Genomic DNA, 25,229 nt, shown 5'->3' with positions numbered 1-25,229 from the left:
CACTGGAGCTGAGCATTCAGACCCAGCCTAGCCAGGCCCCGCTGCCTCCTGCAATGGAGGGAAACTGTGGCCGGCAATTGTGAGAATTTCCTGCCACCGGAAGGGAGAGAAGAGAAGTGGCAAACAGAGTTGAAATAAGCAGAGGCAGCCTTGGAGAAAAGGGTTAGGGCAGGGAAAAGGAAGGCAAAGAAAAGACCATGTTGGATAATTTTAGAAGTCGATACAACTGTTAGTGGGTGAAGCTTTGCCCTGACTGGCTGCTCCCCAGTTGAGCTCTGGCCAATGTCCAGGAGAAAAGCCACTCGTGATCTATATAAAATCTCTATTAGCATTGTCTTGGGTCTTATTACTTATGTTACCTGCTGATAATCACTCTCATCTTTCTTTCCCACTGAGAGGTAATGTGTCTCACTGTGTTGTTTTTGCTCATTCATATCGGCTAGAATTAATGTGCAGCTAACTTCAATTCCCACTGGAAGGATTTCTCTCACTTTCTCTCCACATTGTGATGAATTTAGATTAAAATGTGGCTAAATTTAGCAGAATATGTATCATTTACTTATTCTAGGCATTGTCCTGATGAGGCCAGTTCACCTTTAGTTCACCTCATATCCATCTCTGTCACACCTGACAGACATGTTTCAGGCTTCCTGTGTGGCCTCAGCTGTAGGAGCAGAGGTTCTGGTCTGACCTTATGAATCCCTCCAAATGCTTGTTTTTCCAATCTGTCTATCTCCAAAATTGACCATGCAGCAACTAGTGATGGTAAAAGATCAAACAGGAGAAAGGTTTTGGATAATCTTTTGTCATTGAGAAATTACATGCTGTTAATACCTAATGTTGCTCCAACAGCACGTAGCCTGAAGTCAGTGGAATGAAAATGGCACAAAAACTGGCCAAGCTCTCGTGGACTGGTGTCTAACCACATTTTTCTGCACTTGCGAGTCCTGAAATTACACCATGTGTAATGAAGTGTGAAGGTCAGCTGTTGCATAAGTAGTTTAAAGGAGGTGTAGTTTCTCAGTGCTATCATCGGCTTTCACACCTCTTGACCCGATCCATAATATTACCTGTTGTGCTTCAGCCAACTTGGCACACAAAGATCAAATACTGCCTTCATTGTCAAGTTGATATAACTCACTTTTCTACTTGAGGTTAACCAAGCGACTGACCTTTCTTGTCGTCATATTTAAGTTCTAAGTGCGTGCTGTGAGACATTTGTCTAGCGTAGCTTTGTAGCTGTCTTTGCCCATGAGGACGTTTGGTAAGTATACACAATCACCGGAGCCCGTGTTTGTCTTGGCTGCCTCCCTGCCTATTATCTGGCCAGGAACAACTGAAGGCAGGGCCTTACAGCCAAGTGGTCGGTGGCCACTCAGCTCCTTTCCTGTGAGGGAAGCAGGAAGAGGAAGTGAGGTAGTTCCCTGGCGAAAGCTGGGGGAACTGGGGTGGACAGTTAGGGAAGAAAAAAGTAAAATACACCCTTGAATCCCAAGTTATCGAAGCAAACAAAAATGTAAAGGACTGGGAGGGGTGTTTTAGGATGACATTTTTATGACCTGAGTGCCGGGGATATTCTTGTAAATTCCTTTTGTTGCTTTGTGAATCCAAGTTTTGTTTAGTTTTTTTTTTCCTTTTTTTTTCAGATGCACACGAGTGTATGTGTGTGTGACTCTATTGTTAGGTTGTTTGCGCCAGATGCCCCATGCCCCTGTCCACTTCCTGCAGCCAAACAAAAGACAGAAAAATATTCTTGCTTCATTTTGAATGAATGGAGACGCACTGTGGTGCAGTGACAAATATTATTCAGTTTGATCCATCTGCATGGTGAATGCCGTTGTCATTATTTTGTTTCCTTGGCCCCACTAAGTTCACATTATGTCACTGTAAAGTAGATTTGACACACATTCTAGCCCGGTGGGGTGTGTCAGTGGATAGCTTCCCACCAAAGGCACTTATTGGATCCCATAGCTCTTTTTCTGGGGTTTGGGGGTGGAAAGCTAACCATGTGTTTGTATGTCTCATTTGCATTTCAATAGCTTTACTGTCTTTTGAGTGGTTTGTCTTTAAACATGAGGTTGGTCTTTGCAAACACACACAGACCTGCTTGTGCACATACACACACTGACACATAAGCAAGCACAAGAATCTCTACCCCTGCGCAGGGCTTGCTTTCAAGAATGTTGGTATAATTACCCCTTGGTTTCTACGTTCCTCTGGGTTCACTACACTCCAAAAATACTAAGCTAAACACATTCACTTTTTCGGAGACATGCCATTCCACATCCACAAGGGAGAATATGGCGTATTTGTCAAATAAAATAATGGTAGAACAAAGTTGTTAATGTGTTATTTGACACTTGTGTGCGTTCTGGTGTCACAGCGGTTGCTCGAGGAGTTGCCGGCCCCTGCAGTGGCAGAGGGGAGACCCTGTCTTGGTCGTGTCACACCTTGTTGTTAGTGGGTTTGTCTGCCGTCTAGGCTTGTTGTTGGTATGTAAATGCTGGTATAGCGTTTGGTCTAGACTCTGCAGCAGTCGTCTTCTTTTGAGCTCTCTGGCAGTATTTTTTTGGTTACCTTTTGTTTTGTCCATAGAAAAGAAACTCTGTTCTAACTTGTTTAAGTCTCATTTGTTTGGCAGTATTTACTACACACTAATCTGTCTATTTTCCCTACAGTATCCTCTCCTTTTAAAGTTTTTGTCCTTGAGCTTGGGGAAATAAAATTTGACAATTGAACTTATTTTCTTTCAAATGAGGCTTAGTTTTAAATGAGCTTAGCTATTGATTCTAAGATAAAATACATTAAACATTCCACCTGCACTGGTGGATTCTACTTGTTCAAACAAACTCAGCCAAACATAGCATCCCTATTTATCCTCTAACAGATGTTACTATAATGTCTTATATCAAAGACGGTAGAGTTTAAAATATAAAGTTTAGATTTCCCTCTCACAATTTAAGACTTTACACACAGTTCTTGCATTGCCACGTATTTTACTTTCATGTTTTACAGTCACTCTATATGTTGTCACTTTCATCCAAAGTTTACAAGTTTCTTTTCCTGCCTTTGTCCTGCTGGTCTTGTTGACAAGTTTTTTCTCAAGGTTGTGCTACATTTGTACTTGCTGTCATTCCACTAAAGAGGACATTTTTAAGGCCTTGACACATGTTTCTGTCTCCTCTCGTCAAACTGCTGGCTGTCAGGGTAATGAAGCTATTGAGGAGTCTGGGGTGTGGGCAGCCATTTGGCATATGTCATCTAAAAGACCTTCACAGATAATTGGGAGACAGCCCCATGGCTCCTCTGACACACTGTGAACCTCACCATTCAGTCAAAGTACTTAGCAGAAGAAGCCCAAATATCACACCTTGTGTTTAAAGGCAGTTATGAAAGAGTTTGTTTGGCAGCGTTGGAGAAGCGTTGTGAACATGTTTGATGGGAGTAAAGGTGCTGGGAATGATACAGCTGATGTGCAAAGTTAACGGAGGTTCCTTAAATATTCAGTATTGGCATCATGACGGAACTGAAGCTGGTGGGCAACACAGACAAAAGCATTTTTAAAACATCTATGCTTTAAAGATACAGTCACACAGTGGTTTATCCATGTATGTGGCCAACGTTGTTTCATTTTGGAAAATGCTCAAGGTCATTTTCTGTTGGAGATGTCCCTGTGAATGACGACAACCTCTGCCCTTACCTGGCTAAGGAGCTTAAGTGGTACACACTTAGCGTATGAGGGGGTTAACACAATTCGTATGAATGATGCTTTGAGCTTTAGCTCTAGAAGCATGTGAGAGGAGAGTGACCGAGTGTGAGATAGCTCATAAGGTCACGGAGTTCACATTTGATAAGCTGCTAGCATGCTGGAGTGTTCAGTTCGAAAGTTTGTCTTACATTGATGTTTTGACAGGATGACTTTTCACTGACATTTCATTTACTTTTTACTGATAATGAAAAACCATTGCTTGTAGTTTGTTTACTTTGATATATCTTCCATTTCGGTGGATCAAAGGGTCTTTCGCAACACCTAATATGCTTTTGTCCTCTCCCTATCTTTCTCCTCTGTAGAAATTGAAGCCAAAGAGGCCTGTACTTGGCTCCGGGCTGCAGGGTTCCCACAGTATGCTCAGCTTTATGAAGGTAAGGACCTCACTGAGACACCTCACCCCACTCCAAATGGGTGCATAATTTATGCTGGGTTTTGCTGTTGCAAGCCAGAAATTATTGTGTAATCAGACTGAGTTTTTTAAACTATGTTTTGTTGTTATAAGTTGTTAATTTCACCACCTTCTCACCAAAAAAGCTTCACCTGTTGTTTTTCTCCTGAATAAAAACATACCAAATTCAGCCAGAGAATGATATATTAAATCAAATTTAGACCAAATAAAGAACCATATTCAGTTTTTCAAGTGAATAAGGTGATTGTAGTCATTCTAATAAATTCTACATTATACACACCCTCACCAACATGTACACTTGCGCCTGTGCATGCATACACCCCACACACAGCATTCCTGAGGAGTACAGTGGTTGGTTTTTCCCAAGAGCTAGCACTTTGCTCTCCTTATGTAAGGAAAGTCATTCAAACTGCAGCACACTGTGCTATATTCCAAACATTAACTATGTTTTGATTATAATGTAACCTATATAGTTAGTGTTTGGGACCAAAGCTAGCTTATTAAACAAACCCTGGAAAGTTACTCATACAGTGACACATGGTTGACAAAGAATGCTTCGCATGACCCCTTGAGTTTAAAATACACACTCACTAAAATACATCAAACATTCTTTACACTCCATGCAGCTACTCCAACTATACTATGGCATGCTGTGAGCATACCAGTTGCCTTTATGTAATTATAGGACGATGACAGCAGGACCAAGCTACCATTGTCAACAGGTCATTGCTTGTTTCCACTAAACTGTGAAAGGTTTCCTATTCGAACGGAACATTCATTGTGTTTCTGTGCAGGTGATGAGTCCTTTTGTACGTACATGCACAGCAACAGAAAAGTGCAAACGGCAGTCAATCACTGTGCCGATTTTACAGCAGAGATGGTCGGTTGTTTTCATCTGTCTTCACTTGAGTAGGAATTGCTGTGCTGATGCATGACACATTTTTCTCTCTCTCGTATCCATGGGACAATCTCTATTGTATGTGCTGTCACGACTATTGCCCCACTAAAGATAAGCAAACTGATAGGCCTGTTTCAGCACCGTATGTTAAAGTTGCTGGTCTCCGGTGAATAGGGTTTTCTTATCATCATCGCCCCTGGGGGTTTAGATGTAAGATTCCCGTTTTGTGTTTGGTCAACACATTCCAGAAAACACCTCAGTATTTATCCATCCATGCTTCCAGCCAGAATAAGGCATCTTATTACCACGTACCTTTACCAGTGCAGTGACTGGGTAAATTAGTGATCCTGTTATTGAGTTAGACTGGAGAGAAAGAACAAGAAGCAGAAAAGGAAGTGGGACCTCTGAGCAGCAGTGGAGTACCTATTGTCATTCTTCAATCAATTCCCTGTTCTCTCCCTCTGTGCTCCATATCCCCCCTGCCTGCCGGGCCTGAAAGCTGCAGCTGTGTTTGTTTGGTCGACTAAGACGCTACTTCCTCTTTTAGCTTTTCATCGAGGCTGTATGGTGGGGGTGAAGGTGGGTGTTTGAGTGGGTGGGCGTGTTTGAGGCTACGGGTTGTATCTTTAGTTTTATCTGAGCACGCTGATCCAATCAACAGCAGGCAGATGCTCATGCTAACCTGACTTTTTCTTCCTTTAGATGCCCAGTTCCCTATCGACATTTCTTCAGTCACCAGAGATCACGACTTCCTTGATCGGGACGCTATTGAGGCTCTGTGCAGGTGAAATTACGAGTCATGTTGAACCTTTCATATGTCTTTTATCTTTTCTTTGATGGCATGTGCCATTTCTTTACTTCTTTTCTGCACTATCTCTTATTTTCCCACAAATGAACCATGAGGGTATGACTTCAAAAGGAGACGTGCTTTGGAAAGTTGTAGATGAGATGAAAGAATCCCGCGATAAGCACCTTGGAACCATATACTGTACCCATTACTTTCTGCATTTTGTCCATTATGTCGGTACCTTCTACTCTTTTTATTTAGGTCTTTTCCTGAGGCTGACAGTGTTTACCTCACTCATTAAAGTCTCTTGTATCACCCTGACAAGCCCATATCTTACTCTTACATTTCACTGCTGGATGCTAAGGTCACGCAATGCTCCTTACATGATGCCTTTCTGTTTTTTTCTCCTATATTCTGCCTCATTTACTCCCTACAACATGGGAACAAAAGCTTAAAAGTTTCAAAGCTTTGTTTGACATTTCTTGCATGGGTTTGCGTGTATGAAAAGAGTTAAATAGCAGAAAGTATCAAGACTGTTTTTGCATTGTAGTTGGTGTCCCTGCCATATTGATTAGCATATGAGGAGGGAGCTAATTGCTATTTAATGGAGTCAGCTCCTTCATCAAATTCCGACTCTCAGTAATAAACCCCAGCAGGTGTCCCTCCATACATCTGGAAGCTATCATCTCAGTGTCTCCTCTCTTGGCAGTGGTCCCCTTTCCCCACCACCACAAATATCCTTCAGTTCCCATCACTTCATCTCTCCATTGTTACATGATATGCTCTAAGAGCTCTCCAGTGGCTGCACCCCACCGCCACCCTCGCTCCCCCCTTCTCCAGGTGGCTGAGGGGATAAGCTTTCTGTCCCCTCCCCAGGTTTTCGTCACCACTCCAGCAGATTTCATTCTCCTCGCTCTCTCCTTTTCTGCCTCCCTCTCATTCTCTTCCCGTTCATGCGAGGATTATCCTTCAGCAGCTCATTAGCCAGACTGGGTGCACCCCAGCTAGCTCCCCCTCTGACTCTCTCTTCCCCTCCTCTGTTTTTTTTATTTTGTTTCATCTTTTTATCCAGTATACATCCTCGTGGTGATAAGATTTTTGTGTGGAGCTAGGATTTTTACAGACTGTTTATTTTAAAGGTAATTAATTTTGTGTGTTTGCAGGAGACTGAACACCCTCAACAAGTGCGCTCTAATGAGACTGGAGATATCACCGCAAAGAAAAAGAGTGAGTGGCACATGCACACACTTGAACTACCCTCCTTTCTGAAAAGCCCCTTTGCACATCTCCTCACCCACAATTGCATTTCCTCACCTCAACCATCAGTTCACCCTTTGCCACAGGGTGAAGCTGTGTGTGTGTGTTTTTTTTTCTCATCTTGTTTAATGAGAAGGCACCTGTTGGCTTTATTTCTATATCAAGTGGGCTGTGAGTACCCTAGGGGGAGGGAGGATAGCTTTAATGTCTAAATGAAGGGGTTGCATTCACCAGGACCTTCCCCCACTTCAGGCATGCTCACCTTCTTTCGCGAATACTTTCACATACTTCTGGCTCACTATAAAAGGAATTAGTACGCTTCTTTGGTGACACTCTTGCAGAACGAACCATCATACATGCCGTATCTGTGATCATGCTTGTAAGGGTCTTTGAATGATTGCAGTGGTATGGTAATGGTATGTTCGAGGTAGTTTTTAGGAGAAATTTAACTCCCACCAATACCAGCTCTTAAATTTCTCTTTCAAGAAAGCCAACATCCTGGAAGGTGTTTTCCTTTTCGAAGAAAGGAAAGACTAATTCTGTAAAAATCCCAGTTTTAGACCAAGTAAAGCACAAAATCTACATTGACTGACACTGCCTCTCTGTGAAAGAGATTGCTCCATTTCATATAAATCAGCCCTAATTCCCTAATGGCCTTAAAGGCTACATAGTAACATCCTTGTTCCATGTGTGGTGGTATTCATTAGGATGACCCTTTCTGTGTCACCTTTCATTTCAGGAGTCAACAGAGAAGAGTAGAGGAGTCAAAGAGGTTATTTGCCTCTTTGACTCCTCTACTCTTATGGGACGACAACCACCCACCCCACCCCCCCACCCAGACAGCTTAGGAATGCATTGATCTCCTCGTGTCTTCACATCCTCGCTCCTAAATCTCCGTCGCTCCGTCTGTCGTTCTCAGCGGTTTGCTCTTTCTATCTGCCTTATTGCAATAATAAATAGATTTAATTCTGCACGCTCTTTGACATGACGTTCAAAGTGCCCACCCTTGCGGTGATTGCTTTGGTGGTTTGATGGTTAGTGGATAAGATGTCTCCAGAATCTTTACAAACGGTTCCAGCTCTGTTGATCAGTCATTGCGCTCTATGCACGACAAATAGCATACTGCCATTATCTTCCATTCCAATCAACATAACTCAAGACAAAAGCCACAGTGGTACACAGAAAATGTCACGAAAATATGTATTTCCCTCTCTAAAATATTGACTTGGAGAAAAGTTCTATTTGTAGCGAGGATGAATCACACACTCTTTGTTCATTTTTATTAGAAATTTTTGTATATGGACTCCTTTGTGAGCAGTTAAAATCAAATAAATGCACACAAGTAGTAGAACTAGTATTTTTGTTTGATTTAATGATTTTTTTGCTAAATTTTTTCAATGTAAAGTGCTAATTTTTTAACATCTCTGTAAAGGAATTTTGACAGGTAAAAGAAAGTTTTGGTAAATTCAGATCATATAGTAGGTGGACTTTAAAAAGTGAGGAGAAGAGGCCGGTTAAATGTGGCCTGTGGTTTGGTTTTATGAGCTACAATCCTCCACTGTGACTGGGGGAGGGCGGATATCTCTGTCATGGATTAAGAATAAAAACTGGCACTAGCAGTGTATTAGTGACACTGTCTCACTCCCAGTGTGTGTGTGTGTGTGTGTGTCTGCGTGTCTGCGTTAAGACTGTGGGGTGGGGATGTACGGGGGTGACCCCAGCCTGGCTGGCTGCATTGTGAGCTATGGGGGTCATAATGGAATTTCCTGAACTCCCTTCAGGGTCTGAGATATATTAACCAAACTGGGGGAGGTGTGTGCATTTAGGTAAGGTGCATGTATGGTAAATGTGTCGCAGTAATAGCCACTTTGTTCTTTGTTTAATATATGTATTGTCCAAGCAGTCAGGAAGTGAGTGAGACGTGTTTACTGGCTGACCATGAATAACTTTATTTCATCATGTCAGATGCTTAACTTCAAGGCCTCCGGTTAGGAAAATGTTATGAAAAACTGTTGCCACTGACATGTTATATATCTTCTCAGAAGTATTCTCCAAGCCTTATGTAAAGGGTCTTGTGTTAGGAAAGCATCTGACAGCCATATATAATTATATTTCATGTAGTTTAAAATTAGAACAATTCTAAAATAACTTCCATAACTCCAGAGAGTTTCCTGGATCAAGGTGAGGAATGTTGGAAAAGAAATGGAAAAAGTAGCAATGCATAATGTCCTCTAACCATTTCTCTCCCTCCCTCTCTTTTTTCCTTTTCTTCTTGCTGTTTCTTTCTCCCCCTTGTCCCCTCCTTCGCACCCTTTTCAGAGTGAGGACTCAGATGAGGACGAGCCTTGTGCCATCAGTGGCCGCTGGACCTTCCAGAGAGACAGCAAGCGCTGGTCCCGTATGGAGGAGCTGGAGGTTTTCTCTGCGCTGCCTACAGATGCCGTTCAGCCCCCATTTCCCAAAGACCAAGTATCCCAGAAAGGCAAGCTGGCCCTGCGTGAAGGCAACAGCTCAGAGAGTGTGCTGACTGACTTGAGCGAACAGCCTGAAGTGGGCTCCATCCACAGCAGTGGGAGTGGAGGAAGAGGAGAGGAGAAGAGCCACGGTGCCGCCCTGATAAATGAAGCTGTACCTGCTGGTGCCACCCGTGCCAGCTCCGTCGCGAGCATGTGTTCATCTTCAGGCACAGGTGGGTCAGGATGTGCTAATGAGGATTCTCTGTCCGATGGTTTGCCTCCATCGCCGCTGGAGACGCTCAGACAGTTCACGTTTGACGTCAAAACAGGGATGGTGGGACTAGGAGGAAGTCTGGACCGAGGAGGTGGCAGTGGCAAAAGCACACGTTCAAGAGCCAAGAGCTTCCTCAAGAGGATGGAGAGTCTCCGACTTCGCAGCGGCACCTCGTCCAAGAGAAAGAAGAAGGGGAACACCGGTGGAGGCAAAATAGAAATCAGTGGTCCTGTCATCAAGGAGGGTCTAGACGATGACAAACTGCGGAGCCTCAACTGTGTGGATATCTCCAGTATCAACCTCAATCAGAACCTCAATCACCACCGCAATCCCACTCAGACTATGACACTAAACCGGAATCGCTCTGTGTCCTATTCCACTCAGACCAGCAACGGAAGCACTGGGAGTACTGGGAGCAGCCAGTCTGAAGCCAGCAGTGGAAGTGCGGTGAGCACGCCGAGTCCGGTGACTCGAGCTCGCAGCCACAGCACGGCAGCAGGCTCGAGTAAGAGAGGAGGAATGTATTTGGAGGGCTTTGATCCTTTCAGCATTCTCCAACAAGCCTCAGATCGACAGCCAACCCCTCCACCCAAATCTGCCCCGCCCATCCCCTGCCAGGCTAGTAATGGGATGACAGTTGATGAGCAGAACCGCAGGAACAACTGCAGTGTTCGAGACAATAGCAGACAAGTGGAAGAAGAAGAGGAGGAGGAAGAGGAAGGAATGATCTTCTTCTATTTACCAGAGGGCCACAAGCCCGGAACCTTCCCCAAAGCCCTGCGGGACGGGAGTTCACGCAACAACAATGGGCATGATAACGGAAACTCGGTGATCCTCAGGGGACGGCAAAGTAGACGCCAGCGCCGTGGCTCATCAGGCTCAGTTGACAGCCGGCTCAGTTTTTATGACAACGTCCCCTACACTGAGCGAGAGGAAGGAGAGGAAGAAGAGGGGGATGAGCGCAAACTGCAGGAAGTGTTGCAGCATGTCAGTGGCCTGCAGCGTTTTGTTAACGCCTGGTCAGAGGCTGAGGCCGGTGAAGAGGAGGAAGAGGAGGAAGATGAAGAGGAAGAAGGAGACTCTGACTCAGCACTGGACTCAGCCTCCCCGTGTCCATCCTCTCCTCTGCAGAACCGACTGGAAGAGACTGAGAACGGCAGTGACCAAGACAGTACAGGAAACCCCCTGGGTGAGGGAGAGGAAGGGATGAGAGAGAGGAGAGATTCTGGTGTTGGAGCATCACTAACCCGAACCAGCAGGTCAGTGAAAAAATCGGAGCTGTTCCTACTAATCATGGTGTCTCGGCGTACTTTTTACTTGAGACTGCATCTCTAATCCAATACAGTTAAGGTGGCATTTGGAGTTTTTCCTTTAAACAGCAAACTTTACTCAGAAAAACCCACATGCCAAAACTGTCAACCCTTCTGTAGAGAGTGTAGAAGCTGATATACTTTTTTTTAGGCTACGTTTTTATATTTGGGTGAACTGATTCTTTAGGATATAAAGCTAAAATTCCAATTGCTGCTTCCAGGTAGGCTCATGTTCTCAGTCTTTTTCTTTAAAACTCTATGCGCCAAAAGGTTTAAGGACAACAAAGCAAACCTGAATCCAACAGAAACACAAACACTAAGGTACCAACAAAAAAGACTTTTCCAGGATAAAGGGGGGACACGCTGAGACTTCTCTCCTTACGTAATGGTGCTGAATACTCTGGAATGCTTCTTGGTCTCCATGGGGACTGTTTCTGAGCTTTCAGGAATTCACATGCAGAATTACGTTCGGTGGGCTCTGGGTTTTTAGTCTTTTAGACAGTCTCTTGATTGATGTACACATAAGTCCCTGTAATCCTACAACTGATCACTTGGCACATACAATTACAAATACTGTGTGTGGCCTTGTGTTTTTTTCTTTGTTTATGTATACACAAAAGCATGACGCAGATCCCAGGAGTTAAACTGCTCTTTTTGAACCATCTCTCTTCTTCTCACATCTCAATTTGTGCTCCATTCTTCTCTTTTTATGTGCTGCAGACCACAGAAACTCCGCTGGCCGAGCTTCCAGAACTCCCATCGGCCCAGCTTGGCCTCGGCCCAACTCCAGATTAGCTGCCAGTCTGTGCTACAGATGAATCTGCTCCAGAAGCTCTCCCTTCTGCAGCTCACTGCTCTGCTGGAGAAACACACCCCTACAAACAAACATGGCTTCAGTTGGTGAGTGGACTGGAGGAAAGTGGAAGGCTTATGTAAAAGGAAATGCAGAGTAAATGCACTGAAGAGAGGCATTCTTGTAGAGTGATTGTTCAAAACACATACTGTTTTTTGGGGGGTTTTTTAAGCCTGTTTTTATTTGAATAGCTTCTGCATCTGGCAGATTATTCCTGTAAGTGATTTCTTTGAATAGCCAGCTATTACCTCTCCATCCGACCCATCTCCCAATCCACTCCATCTGCAGGTTGTTGGGTAGTGTGGTGACGGCTGTCCACAGAGGTTGGGTTTCACATTCTTTTCCCAGGCCCGTAATTGCTGGGAAGGGGCGTACATTGTCTTTTTCTCAACGGGGCAATCATGGCAGTTCACACGCAAGGTGTTGAGCTGGAGGCCGAAAAGAATTGCCCTTAACAATTATCCTTCCAAACTATCTTCTATATCAGTTCTACAGTACGCTATAGGTCTGACATCAGTTTAAATGCTCATAATTATCCAATGGCACCCATTATCATACTTACTATGTCTATTTTTGAGACTGTATAGTTGGTCTTTTCCCTTCTCATCTGTCGTCCTGCATGAAGTTGATGCAGCAGAAAAGTGCAGTAGATAGATCATTTGATTAAAAAAGCCCTGAAGTAAGAGCAGTGCAAAATATAAGTGGTACACACAATATATGCCAGATGATCATGATATATATTACTAAATATTCTTTACATTAAAAAAATGATTTGATTAAACTAAAACATTGATGTGCAAAGTTGTTTTGAACTGAACTGTTATCTGGAATTGCCTGTTTTTAGCATTTGAAACTTCAATAGGTCTGATGAGACAAATTACCTAAAAGTCAAAAGTCACATCATGTTTTTGTGGTGTTCTTCTGCCGAAGGCCTTCCTTGGACAGGAATAGAAGGCGTTATGACCGTCTTATGACAGGTTGGGGTTCACTACAACACAGAGTCCAATTGTTGGCCGCTGGAGGCCTGTACATATTCAGAATTCCGGCTGCGATCATAATGTGCTCCTTTTTCATTTGCCCAATATGTGGTTCTGAGAAGCATTCTGGGTCTTGTGAACAGCAGCTCTTACAAAGACACACTTGTCCTGAGTCACGCATAGTATCTTTCTGCTAAACACACTCACACCCATGCAGATAGATACACAGCCATAAATCTGCGGGCACATTCTTGTGAAATGGTCAGGGTTGCATGTTTCAACTTTGAGTTTGTGGTTATTGACTTGCTGTTCACTCGCATCGAAGTGCGTGCACACACATTTATATACAGAGTAGCAAGTAGTGAGACAGACACTGTGTGCGGATGTATAAAGTGGCAGGTTCCTCCCCCTTTGACACCCCGGCTTGCATCTCACTCCCCCTTCCATTCTCCCCTCACCTTGTTTATCCACCCCTCTCATAAACCTGGAGACAGGCTTCTGCGGCCGCTCAGTTTCCGCCCTGCTCACATAAAACATTCAGACACACTTCTCAGTGGCAAGGCTAATTCTGTAGCAAGTTTTATGTTGGTTTTAACGAACAAACAATCATTAAAAATTTGTCTGAGGCTGTCAATTTTATAAGAAATGCACAACTGTTTAGTGAAGTAAGAATGAAAATATGTCATTTTTTTGCTGTCACAAATTTTCAGTGAGTTTTCTTTGATTGTGTACATGCTGCAGGGCTGTGCCAAAGTTTATGAAGCGGATCAAGGTGCGCGACTACAAAGACAGGAATGTGTTCGGTGTGCCACTGCAAGTCATCGTCCAGCGGACGGGCCAACCCCTCCCTCAAGGAATTCAGCAGGCCATGCGCTACTTACGCAATCAGTGCCTCGACCAGGTAACATAAATAGACAAATATACACAACCTATGTATATACTGTAATTGCAAGTGTACCCATGACGTCAATTTTCCTGCAATCCTGTGTTTTCGCTTAAACAACCATCTCTAGTTTTTTTACAGCGTAAAGAGAAACGTTTTTTCTTTGGTGCTTGAATTGCATAATATTTCAGTTTTAGGACATCTGCAATCAGTCAAATATTCATCCACAATTTTTTTTTTTAGCTGGATGTTACATAAGATGCAGCAGTGAATCGGAAAAAGCCTGATACCCACTTAGTCAGTGTGTGTATACAGTTTCTGTCTTTCCCCCTTTTTCTCATCTCACTGTCACACATACGCTGAACGCAGGGAGGCCTGGGAAGAGTCAAAGTGTGCAGCTGTTAAGTCGTCCATGTCTCCAGAAACTGTTTGAAAGCCTGTGTGTGTGCATTCATGGAGAAAAGAAAGCTGGAATATGGAGAAAATGGCTATTAATGGAGTGCAAAATAGAAAAGAGAACGGTGGCATTCTTTTCAAAGCAGGACAAGGCGCCTCTGTGTGGAAGTGGTGAAAGCTCATGGAAAATATTCTGACTGGACAAGCCAATGGTCTTTTCTCTTTTCCCTTCCCAACATTGCCATTTTATAAAGCCTTAAAAGGCCACTGATGAGGTCTTAGACGGCATTCAGTGCAAGAATGCCTACTGGCTGTCATGGGAGCTTCTTGTAAATACAGTCAACAGGACCTGTTGTGATGTAACCATATTGACTGTAAGCTCTAGATTTGTGGATAAGTCAGGAATATTGTTTTTCAACCACAGCAGCCCTCCCTTTAAAAGATGTTTCTGTGTGTTTGATTTGGGCGTATGAATCATTTTTGATACGCCCTTTTAATAAGATCAAAGAATGTACTAATGGCAGGCTAATACTGCAACTAATAAGAGAATTATAGTTCAAAGCTGACTTTTCAGATTTCTATGTGTGTGTGCATGATGTAACTCTGTCTGACTTTATTTCTCTGTCCAGGTGGGTCTTTTCAGGAAATCGGGAGTTAAATCTCGTATCCAAGCTCTTCGCCAGATGAACGAGGCGAGTGGCGCAGATGGAGGAGGAGTCAACTATGAGGGCCAGTCAGCTTATGACGTTGCCGACATGCTGAAGCAGTACTTTAGAGATTTACCAGAACCCCTGTTGACGAGCAAACTATCCGAGACATTCCTCCAAATCTATCAGTGTAAGTATACAAAACAAAACACATTAAAATGCTTGCAGTCACACATTGTTCCTTATCGAGCCTCACATATCCAGCTGCACATCTATAAGAGGACTGCACAAACTGTTAATCAGGAAAAGAAATTAAACAGATGAGAGTAGAAAATACCTGTGGAATGAGGTGATATAAAGCATGTAATATGGTAAATCCTTCTGCTACTCACCGCTAATATGGACATCCTCTCAAGTTCGGTTTCCATTCTGCATTAGAGACTGTTTATATAAGGTGAAACAAAGCCAGTCCTGTGCATGAAGTATGAACCATGAAGCATATAGTGTACACACACACATATGGGCTTATATAACACACTTAGTCCGACACAGATCCCATCGTAGCTCATTCTTGGCAGGCGAAAGGAGGCACTACACAACCTCCTTCCTGAATTTAGCAACGGATGCAAAAAAAAGAAAAAAGAAAAAAAAGATGACATGATGCAGCATGACAGCAGTTATTAGTTTTGAAAAGGAGCCATAATAAATTCCATTTTCTTTTCCAGACATGCCTAAAGAACTTCGTCTTCAGGCCGCTCGCGCTGCCGTGCTGCTGCTGCCGGACGAGAACCGAGAGGCGCTGCGAACTCTGTTGTGTTTGCTAAGTGACGTGACGGCCAGCGTGGCCGAGAACCAGATGACTCCCACCAACCTGGCCGTTTGTTTGGCTCCGTCCGTCTTCCACCTCAACACCCTGCGGCGCAAGGAGAGCTCGTCGCCAAGGTGTGTGTCTACCACTGTAGTCTGTTTATTTTCGTGATATCATTGCCTCTAACTGGCACAGATGTTGTTGTAGCAGCTTACATAACATGGAGTATGTTGGACATTTTGAAAACAGGAAAGGCTCATTCTAAAGAAACAAAAGAGAAGGATGCTGTAGATGGAGGGCAGACAAGGAAGAGAGCAAAGCTGTAGAGAAGAGGAAGGGAGATAGACAGAGGAAATAGAAGGCTTACATAAACATCTTAACCTAATTAAGAGATGCTTAATTTGTTCCATATTAGGCACTTCTGGGGGGAGGGTTCATCATCTGTAAACAGCTAAACTCTTTGTTTCTGCCCTCATCCTCTGAGCCATTCTCCTTTTTCTTTGCATTCTGTCTGCATGATGGATGCCGTTATTAATCTTGTTGTTTTTCCCGCTTCCTTGGTCAAAGGGTGATGAACCGGAAGCAGACACTGGGAAAGCCAGACCAGAGGGACCTGAATGAGAACCTGGCTGCCACTCATGGCCTGGCACACATGATCCAGGAGTGCAGGAAACTCTTCAGGGTCAGTAAAAGTTAAAAATACTGAATGTGTGTACGAATGAAGCAAAGTCTTCGCTTGTAAAGTCAAAGTTAGCTTGAAAACTAAAAGCAATGGCTGGCACACAGACAAAATCAGAATGAGCATCTAGGTCGTCCTGTTTGCAGGCAAACTACCATTTAAGTGATGACAGAATAAATGTCACCTCCAGCTCACTGCGTCATGTCACTGCCACCTACCTTGTGCCCCTGTGTTTGTCGTGTAAACAAACGTATCCCCGGTTACATAACATGTTGATTCAATTCATGCTGTCATTTGTTCAAGCGCTGTTATGATTATATAAAGTAAAAGTGCCAACTGGCCCTCTGTTTTGACTGCCTCTGTTGTACAGAACTGGACTTCACTTCGTGTTTCTCTGTTCATTTAAAACCCCACTCAAGCATTTGTGTAGAAAGGGAAACTGTAGCAGGGTCCCTCAAAAGTTACCAATCTATGAATCCATCTTATTTAGCAAGTCTCCACAAAAAGAGCATTTGACTGGATGAACAGGAAATAATCAGCAAACTAGAGCATTACTAATCCAATTAAAATGACATTTAGCATAAAATATGCTTTTCCTTGTGCCGTCATCTCCGATATGCTACAGTAAATGCTAAAAGGCCACATACTGTGGGTCATTACTACCTTTCAAAGTTTGATTAAATTGCGGGGAAGCTTCCTGTCATGGTCACACAAGTAAACTCAATTACCTCCCTTTTTTTTCTTTCTTTAATTCAATTTGCGTTTCGTCATGGAGGTTTATAAAAGGAAGATGTCCGTTGAAATAATGAACTTAAATTGAAACAGCCCTTTCTTATCTAATGAAAATCTTCCACCATGACATTGTCAGGATTCAATTACGCCTGGAAGATGGCAGGTCGACAAACATGAGGATGATAACAGGATTTGTTGTGTTTCCGTTTTTAACTGTTTGCATCCTTATCCAGGTTGCACTAATAGAGTTCCCCATTGATTAAGTGGATTAATGTAATAAGGATGAAGATGCCTGACCAAAACATGACATGAAGTCACATATTTTTTAGTGGAGCAGAACTTAATTGGTTTTAAGTCCTTTATGTGTCTCGGTATTGCAAAGAACAGTACTGTGGTAAATGTTTATTCAGAGGGAGAATGTTGAACCATATCCAACCAATCAAACACAGTTAGCAATCCCACTCAGTAGCTGCAATTGTTATCCAGGAACACACTGGTAAAGTAAAGACTGGTTTTCTCATTTACAATGTGAATAAATGTTCTGACCTTCCTCCTCATCTGTACTCACAGATCCCAGAGGAAATGAACCGCTGCAGGAACTCCTACGTGGAGCAGGCTCTGCTGCCACAGCGCTTGGAGGAGCTTGCAGGTGAAGAGGCCGGTCAAGGAGGCTACAGAGCCTACCTACAGGACAGCCTAGACGCCCTCCTCAAAGAGGCCAAAGACAAGTTCAAAGGTTATGACAGCTGCTCCACGCCCGAGCATGCCGAGCTCTCCTGTAGGAAGGTAGGCCCACTAGTTTGCTTTCTCTTGTTCTTGTCGTCTTTTACACATCATCCGTTGAGTCTTTATGGCTGCTTTCTGTGTGTTTGTTTTGGCTAAAGGGTGAAAACAATGATTCATTTGCCACAAAGTGAAAGGGATTCAGGAAGGATTAATTATGAAAGAGAAACAAGAAAAATACATCATCCGTCAAAATGTCTTTTGTGTGTAAACAAGCAGACATTCATGGAGCGCACACACCATCTCTGTTTCCTGTCTTGCCTTTTTCTCTCCGCCTCGCCTCATTCCTGCCTCTCTAAATATCAAGTGGAAAACCAGCAGTTAGGGCTTCCTGTGTAGAAACACGTCCGTGTGAAAGTGGCCTGGCCCTCGGCTTCTCATTCCCATCCCAGTACTGGACTCCATCCCAGAATGACATCAGCTTGACATGAAGACACACACACACACCCACACACACACACACACACAAACACACACGCACACTCACACACACACAAACACAAACATACACAACCTCGCCATTATCCCAGGCCTACATTTCCTGTGTCTAGTGTGCATGGGGCCTGGATGAGGTTATCTTTTCTCCAGTTTGAAAGTCACAAGGCGTAGAGTGTGTGTGTTCTTTATCATCTGATGGCAGGACGAAGCAGCTGACTTGGCCAAAGGGCAATGAGAGGATTTGAAACACAGCCTGACTTTTGTGCATAAAATTATAGCTGGATCACCATATCTAATTTTTATAATGCATATAATGTGGCTCATACAATTAGAAATCCTCTGGGAAGCTTCCTAACACTTGCATGAGAAATTTGAAATTGATGCCAGATATTGAAAAAACATGTGATCGCCAGCATTTAACATCTGAGACTGTGACAAATTTACTCAGCCACAAGAAGTACGACACATTTTTACCTAAATAGGAAAATTGCAAGACAATAGGCAAATACAGGACTACCATCTGGAACTAATGCAGTTTCCCATCATCTTTCTGCCATCAAATGAAGATATAAATGCTCTAAAATAACATTTAATTTATAAAAAACATTATGTTAACTCATTGGGCTTTTCCATGTGTTTCTCCAGGTGCATGATGGGTTTCCACTGCGACTGTGGAAAGTGACTGTGGAGATTCCTGCAAGCCCTGAGGAGGTTTTGGCGCGAGTGCTGCGAGAGCAGGGACACTGGGACGAGGACCTGCTCGAGAGCAGAGTAGTGGAGACCCTGGACGAGAAGACAGAGGTCTACCAGTACGTCAGGAACACCATGGCTCCACATCCCACCAGAGACCACCTGGTGCTCCGGTAAGCCATTTTTCCTTCTCCCTGCTGTCTTTGTCTCCATCTACTCCACTGCTTGACTGCTCTAATTTAATGTTGTTCCTAATCCAAACTCTGTTTACACTTTCTACCAGGACATGGGTAACAGACCTGCCAAAGGGAGCGTGTGCACTTGTGTGTACATCTGTGGACCATGAAGGGGCACCAGTGGTGGGTGTCAGAGCCAACGTCCTCACTTCACGCTACTACACAGAGCCCTGCGGAGCCAACAAATCCAGACTCACGCACGTTTCCAGAATCGACTGCAGGTGAGTGGATTATTTACAAGCCCAAAAACAAAGCATGGATTATATTAAGCCTATGAGCTAACACCACGTCTCTTCTCTTTCAGGGGTCGTTTCCCAGAGTGGTACAATAAACTGTATGGACACCTGTGCGCTGCTGAGGTGGCGCGGATACGAGACTCTTTCACCGTGACCATGGACAAATGAGAAAGCAATTTGGACACTTTTGTTTTTTTTGGAATGAAATGATTCATTCCTTCGGAGGGTAGATGTGGGCCACGCCTCATTATGCTCTCTTTTTAAAGGACAAACCCTGGATCCTGGATTGAAGGACTTTTCGTGCCCTACATTAAAACAGATGTTGCGTTTCAAACTGTTTGGGGCTCTCAGTGTGCTGCCAAAAGGACTCGTCACACAAACATTTATCTGGGCCAGAGTACGGGATGTTGCTGATACAGAATGTGTGGTTTAAATTTTATCCAAAGGGTGCTATTGCTTCTGAGAAGCAAGGGGGATTCAATGTGTGTCTGTGAGTGCGTGTATGAGTGCGAAGAAGCAAACAGTTAATACATATACTGGTTTCCAGTTGCAGAGTAATGTGTACATATAGTATTCTGTTCACACAGTAACGGTTGGTGTCTGTCTTGTGTTACCTCTGTCCCTTGTTTCTGTTACAGCAAAACACAGGAGGAATAGTAGACATTATTATGGTCAGCTGATTGATGAATCCATGAGTGAAGAAAGATGTGAAAGTGCCGGTAATATGCAGACTGAGTGGAGACAATAGACAGGATATTGTGAGATGACAGGTGGCAGATAGCACAGAGGGTTTTAGTGTTTCGAGGTAGAGACCGATGAGTACTGGTGGCTGGCTCACCAAAAAGAAAGGAACGATCAAAGAAAGAGCCTCATTTACTGACATACAAATAGTTCTTCATTCCCTCAAGTAGATTCAGTTAGCCTCAGTGTCATGAGCTTCATATGAAAGTTGTTTTTGTTTCTGAAGATACTTTGGCAAAATTAGTCTTTATGCTAGTAATGCAGCCTAGTGCCACAGCAAGAGGTCACAAGAAAGTCTCATGTGGACAAATTATAACTTAAGACCAACAGATTTAATGGACCAAATAAAGAAAAAAACCTGAAAGAAGTAGCTTTCCCTTACTGAGCTTTTCCTCACTATTACAACGTTAGAGATTGTTTTTGTTTAGAGCACAGCACAATTCACAGTTTTTGAAATTGTTGTCGTCCTGGCATCACTTGTATACTTAAAATACAAAAAATATATAGAATTTATAATTGCTTTGATGTACATGAGAACAGAAAAACACAATGCACTGTTCTAACGCAACAGAAACCTCTAGCTAGTCCTCTAAGAAAAGATGAAAAGAAAACAGAAAAAAAAGGGCCTTTTATAAAGGTGGAGATTTTACAGGTTTTACTGTAAAGAAGAGGGCGGATTGAATGTCTGATTTTAAAAGAAGGAAAAATATTGTTGCGTAAGCTTCTTTCTCTGTACTGTCTCGTCAGTGTTTCAAAAGAAATTAGAGATTTGGGTCCTCATAAGGGTTGACCTTTGTTCACAACACTCACGCTTCAATTCGAGGGTGCATTGTCCATGTGGAGTTGTATGATTAATTCACTAAGCCATTGTTCATATCATACATGTTTGTACCTAATAGCTGTGTCTTTGCCAAATAATAACGCATGACAATGACAGTTAATTTAAAGCAAATATATTTATACCTCAGATATATGTTTGTTTTGTATCATACCATTTTATTTTATTTTATTGTACATGTTAAGCTTTGTGTTTCAGAAATGAAAAAAAAGGTTTTATCTTTTTTATTAATATTATTTCTGTACAGGTTAATCAAAGTGCACTATTAAATGTATTAAAAAATAATCATTGGTGTCTCGAGTGTTACGTAATGATGGTTTTACTGGAAGAGAACACCACTGATGTCTTTTCGGTACAAAAATTTGTAGCTTTGTTCTGGTTTTGCTCTTCAAATCCCATTTAATCTCTGCAATCACTTGTTTACACTACAGTTTTGCTCCAAGTAATTACACCTTCTCAGATCCAATCCTGCTCTGGATCTGCATTTTTCCCCACGTCGCCGTATCCACGTCTCTCTGTGTCTTGTCTTCATTCCACGCTAGTAATTCCATGATTAGACGGGCAAGGCTTGGTAGATGGTGATCTCACTCCTTGTCTTGTTTCTTACATAATAGTTTTATACAATGGGGTCTGTTGTACCACAGCTGGCCTGGTCTAGACAAGGCAGACTCAACAAGGAGGAGGGCAGTCATGCGGCAAAGAAGAGGGGGATCCAGAGGTCAGAGCGGGGGGCTAACGTACCCCTTTATGTTTTTTAATCACTCGAAGGAGTTCGAAGTAGAAGGAAAAAATGTCTGTCCCTCGTGCTGCACATGTTTTGTTCATGCTTCACTCTTATCCAAACAGTGGAATTATTATGATCCATAATCCTGGACTGTGTGTTTCCACAACTCAAGGACGAGTACTTTCCACACAGTGTGACAGCAGAAACACGTCCGAACTTGACAGTGAAAACTCACAGCCAAGACAATGCATTTACGTTTTCTGCTGGCATACTCACTCACTCACTCACTTTTTTCTGAGTGCAACACAAAGCCTCCAAAAGGGTCAAACAGACGTGACCAGGGCACTGCAATAGCTCAACTGGTTGAGCTGGCGACCCATGTACAGGGGCTATAGTCCCTGATGCATCGGTCATGAGTTGGAATCCCACCCATGGCCCTTTCCTGCAAGTCCTTTCCCCATTCTTCTCCCCAACTTTCCTGTCTCTCTCTCTCGACTGTCCTATCCAATAAAGGCAAAAAGGCAAAAAAATAAAGTAAAATAAAACAAAAAAACCAGATGTGACCCAAGACGCATGCGTGTCCTTGCCTTTGAATTTGTCATGGACATTCAATAGATTTGTCTTCCCTCCTTGTCTGAATAACATAAACCTCTACAGGCAAAGTCTGTGTCTTCTTGTATGTGTACGTGTGTTTGCTTGCGTACTCCAATACCGGTGGGTTTTTTCATGTACTTGTGTATGTGTTTTTCCTGAGAACCCAAACACCTCTGCAAGATTATGCTGGGCCAGATAAGGCTGACCAAGAGTCAGCACCAGAGCTGCATTCCTGCCACCGCTGTTTGAGAATCAAGCGCAAAAGGTTTCCCACATTGATAAATGAATATAAAAGTGTGCATTCTCCAGTGTGTGTGTTGTTCCTCCAGATTGTCAAGAATTAATCAGCTAGAATTACCACCTCACATCTCTGCCAGCCAGCTGAGTTGTAGTTTACATCCATGTCTGTCCAGACTCATGCATGTAGTAGACACTATGAAGCATGTAAGTTTAAACAGAGGAACAAAAACCAGTCGAATTCCTTATATGTGTTCACGTTTGGCCAATAAACTCCATTCTATAGACAGAACATAAAATGGTAGCAATGACCGTAGACAATGCCATGAATATGGATGTTGCTCAAAAGACACTTCAAATTTTAAACCTTAGATGTTGCACACAAATCTTCAATCCTGCAGCTCAAAAGACATGTGGGAATCCAAGATTACTGTCACCAGTCTGTGTCAGACCAAATGTTAAATTTGGTCGCAATCCCACTCCGGTTCTGAGCTGTGGCGTTCCATAATGGCCAGAAAAGTTCTTGCAGAACATTATGATGTCAAGGGGACTTTTAGCTTTTTGGATAAAACACAATCCCTTTATTGTTTTATCCTATTACACTTTTGTGTGAAATTTATTATAATCAGCTCATGAATTCTTGAGTTACAGCCAAAAACCTGTTTTGTGAGGTCACTGTGACCTTTGACCACCAAATTCTAATCGGTTCATCTCTGAGCCCAAGTGGATGTTTGTGCCAGATGTAATAAATTCCCTCCAGGTGTTTCTTAGCTAATTATGTAATAAGGGGAGATATCCATGTTTATTTCATTTCTTAAACAGATAGGATCAGGACGGACGGTTCTTGTCTAGCAGATAGATGACAGAAATGTTGTCGCAGGATTGACAGCAGACTGAGGGACAATATAATTATCTAACTACACAAACCATCAAAGTCACTGCATGTACTTGGATCTATTCATTTGTCTTCACTGCATCTTTGACAAGTGCCATATTCACAAAACAGTCAGCACTATGCAGACGAACCTGCTTATTGCAGATGTATTTATTGCATCACATTGTGCAGCTAAACCTGTAGTTTCTCTCCCAGCTTCATTACCGACATAATTAGTGAATAGAAATCCCACAGACATGACAAATATCAGAGAGGAACCGTGGGTCACATGTCTCCATGTGAACTGGAATGTTCTGATGGATCACTTGCAGCACTGTTGTGGCAACAGAAGTGGTATGTCATCGAGATAAGGCCATATTTTAAGAGTCAACATGGAAAAGAATGAGCGTTTAGTCACATAGTGTTTCTACAGTCCAGCTGACCTCATCGTTCCTCAACATATCTCAATATTTCAGAAATTCCAAAGGTAAGAAGGGATGTTTTTGAGCAGAGAAAAACAGATCTGCCTGTTTGTCCTCAAAAAAATTAAGATGTTGTGCATTAGTGCATGAACCTACACTGACACTTATGCAAACACGTACACACACAATGACATGCAACTTCCACAGTAATGACGGAGTCACTTGGCACATGTGGCAGAGTCTGATCCAACACACACTGAGATAGTGTCACAGTCCTGATATGGCTGGAAGTATGGTCACGTGTGTGTGTGCATGTGTGCGACAGAGAGGGAACGAGAAAGAAAGATATGCTACAACAGTAACAGAAACAACAGTTCTGCAACAATGAAGCTCATACTACATTATCAACAGAGACACAAGCAGCATGAACACTTACTGAAGCAGATGAATAAGAATAAAAATCTTCCATGACTAAGCTTAATGACTGAAAAGATTCTTTATGTCTCCAGGTATTTTGGACTTTGCATGCATTTGTTTTCCCCCAGTTTGAAGATCTTTAACATTCTGAGCTGAGCACGTTTGGCAACCTTTTCCTCCATCCTTCAGATATTTCTTGATCAACCTGTATGACACACAGGAGCTAGAGGCTTGGAACACATCCACCTGTTCTCTGGTTGAAGTGTCTCAATCCAAACATTAGGGCACCACTGAGCTGGCTGGCAGTCAACTTATGTCTGTTACACAGTTCAACACTGCCCTCTACAGACTGTATATAATATATTTGTTTTAATATGATGTGTCTGCAGTGCAGGAGTCTGCAGATTTACTAATGTGGTTGTAGGACCACACTTCTAGGTCCCTTGCTGTTCACAACAACTCCACCTACTGAACAGGGTGATACCTAAAGTGCTTAGAACACATAGTTTTAAAGGTTTATTCCACCCAGACACTAGTTTCTGTCCTGCAATTTAACTTGGTTGCTCACAGTTGCACATTGAGCAAATTGTGTAATTTGCACAATTGGCTCCTTATCAGGTAAAATAATTTAATTATATGTTATGTTGTCACAAGATCTATAACAGATATTTGAAAGGTTGGGGAGAGGCAAGATGCGATCCTTTTTTGCAAGCTGTTGATAACTCTCTTGTCTAATTGAAGACATCAAAACTTTTTTAATGTTAACAAAATTAAACTTTCTGTATTTACACTGCAGTTGTTATCCATCTTGGCCAGAAATGCTTTGAAATGAAATCTACTCTCTGACGACTCTATTTTAGT

The 25,229-nt window shown here is 42.8% G+C and overlaps 1 protein-coding gene across 5 annotated transcripts in view; it reads left to right on the top strand.

Annotated features, from left to right (window-relative positions):
- dlc1 (DLC1 Rho GTPase activating protein) overlaps window positions 1-21,385 on the top strand; it is an 89,045-nt gene extending 67,660 nt beyond the window's left edge. For all 5 annotated transcript variants that reach the window (XM_008286269.1, XM_008286268.1, XM_008286267.1 and 2 more), the window contains 13 exons: window positions 4,072-4,143; window positions 5,782-5,863; window positions 7,030-7,093; window positions 9,443-11,112; window positions 11,884-12,063; window positions 13,735-13,894; window positions 14,902-15,109; window positions 15,645-15,861; window positions 16,295-16,409; window positions 17,709-17,924; window positions 19,005-19,222; window positions 19,333-19,506; window positions 19,590-21,385. In XM_008286269.1, the coding sequence (XP_008284491.1) occupies window positions 4,072-4,143; window positions 5,782-5,863; window positions 7,030-7,093; window positions 9,443-11,112; window positions 11,884-12,063; window positions 13,735-13,894; window positions 14,902-15,109; window positions 15,645-15,861; window positions 16,295-16,409; window positions 17,709-17,924; window positions 19,005-19,222; window positions 19,333-19,506; window positions 19,590-19,689 (3,476 nt within the window). In that variant the 3' untranslated portion in view covers window positions 19,690-21,385. The remainder of the gene's footprint in view (window positions 1-4,071; window positions 4,144-5,781; window positions 5,864-7,029; window positions 7,094-9,442; window positions 11,113-11,883; window positions 12,064-13,734; window positions 13,895-14,901; window positions 15,110-15,644; window positions 15,862-16,294; window positions 16,410-17,708; window positions 17,925-19,004; window positions 19,223-19,332; window positions 19,507-19,589) is intronic.
- Window positions 21,386-25,229: the final 3,844 nt, after the last annotated feature.

This window comes from Stegastes partitus, unplaced genomic scaffold (genome assembly GCF_000690725.1).
Source record: "Stegastes partitus isolate 25-593 unplaced genomic scaffold, Stegastes_partitus-1.0.2 Scaffold444, whole genome shotgun sequence".
NCBI classification, from domain to species: Eukaryota; Metazoa; Chordata; class Actinopteri; family Pomacentridae; genus Stegastes; species Stegastes partitus.
Note: the sequence above shows the minus strand (reverse complement) of the source record. Positions and strands in the feature narration are given on the sequence as shown.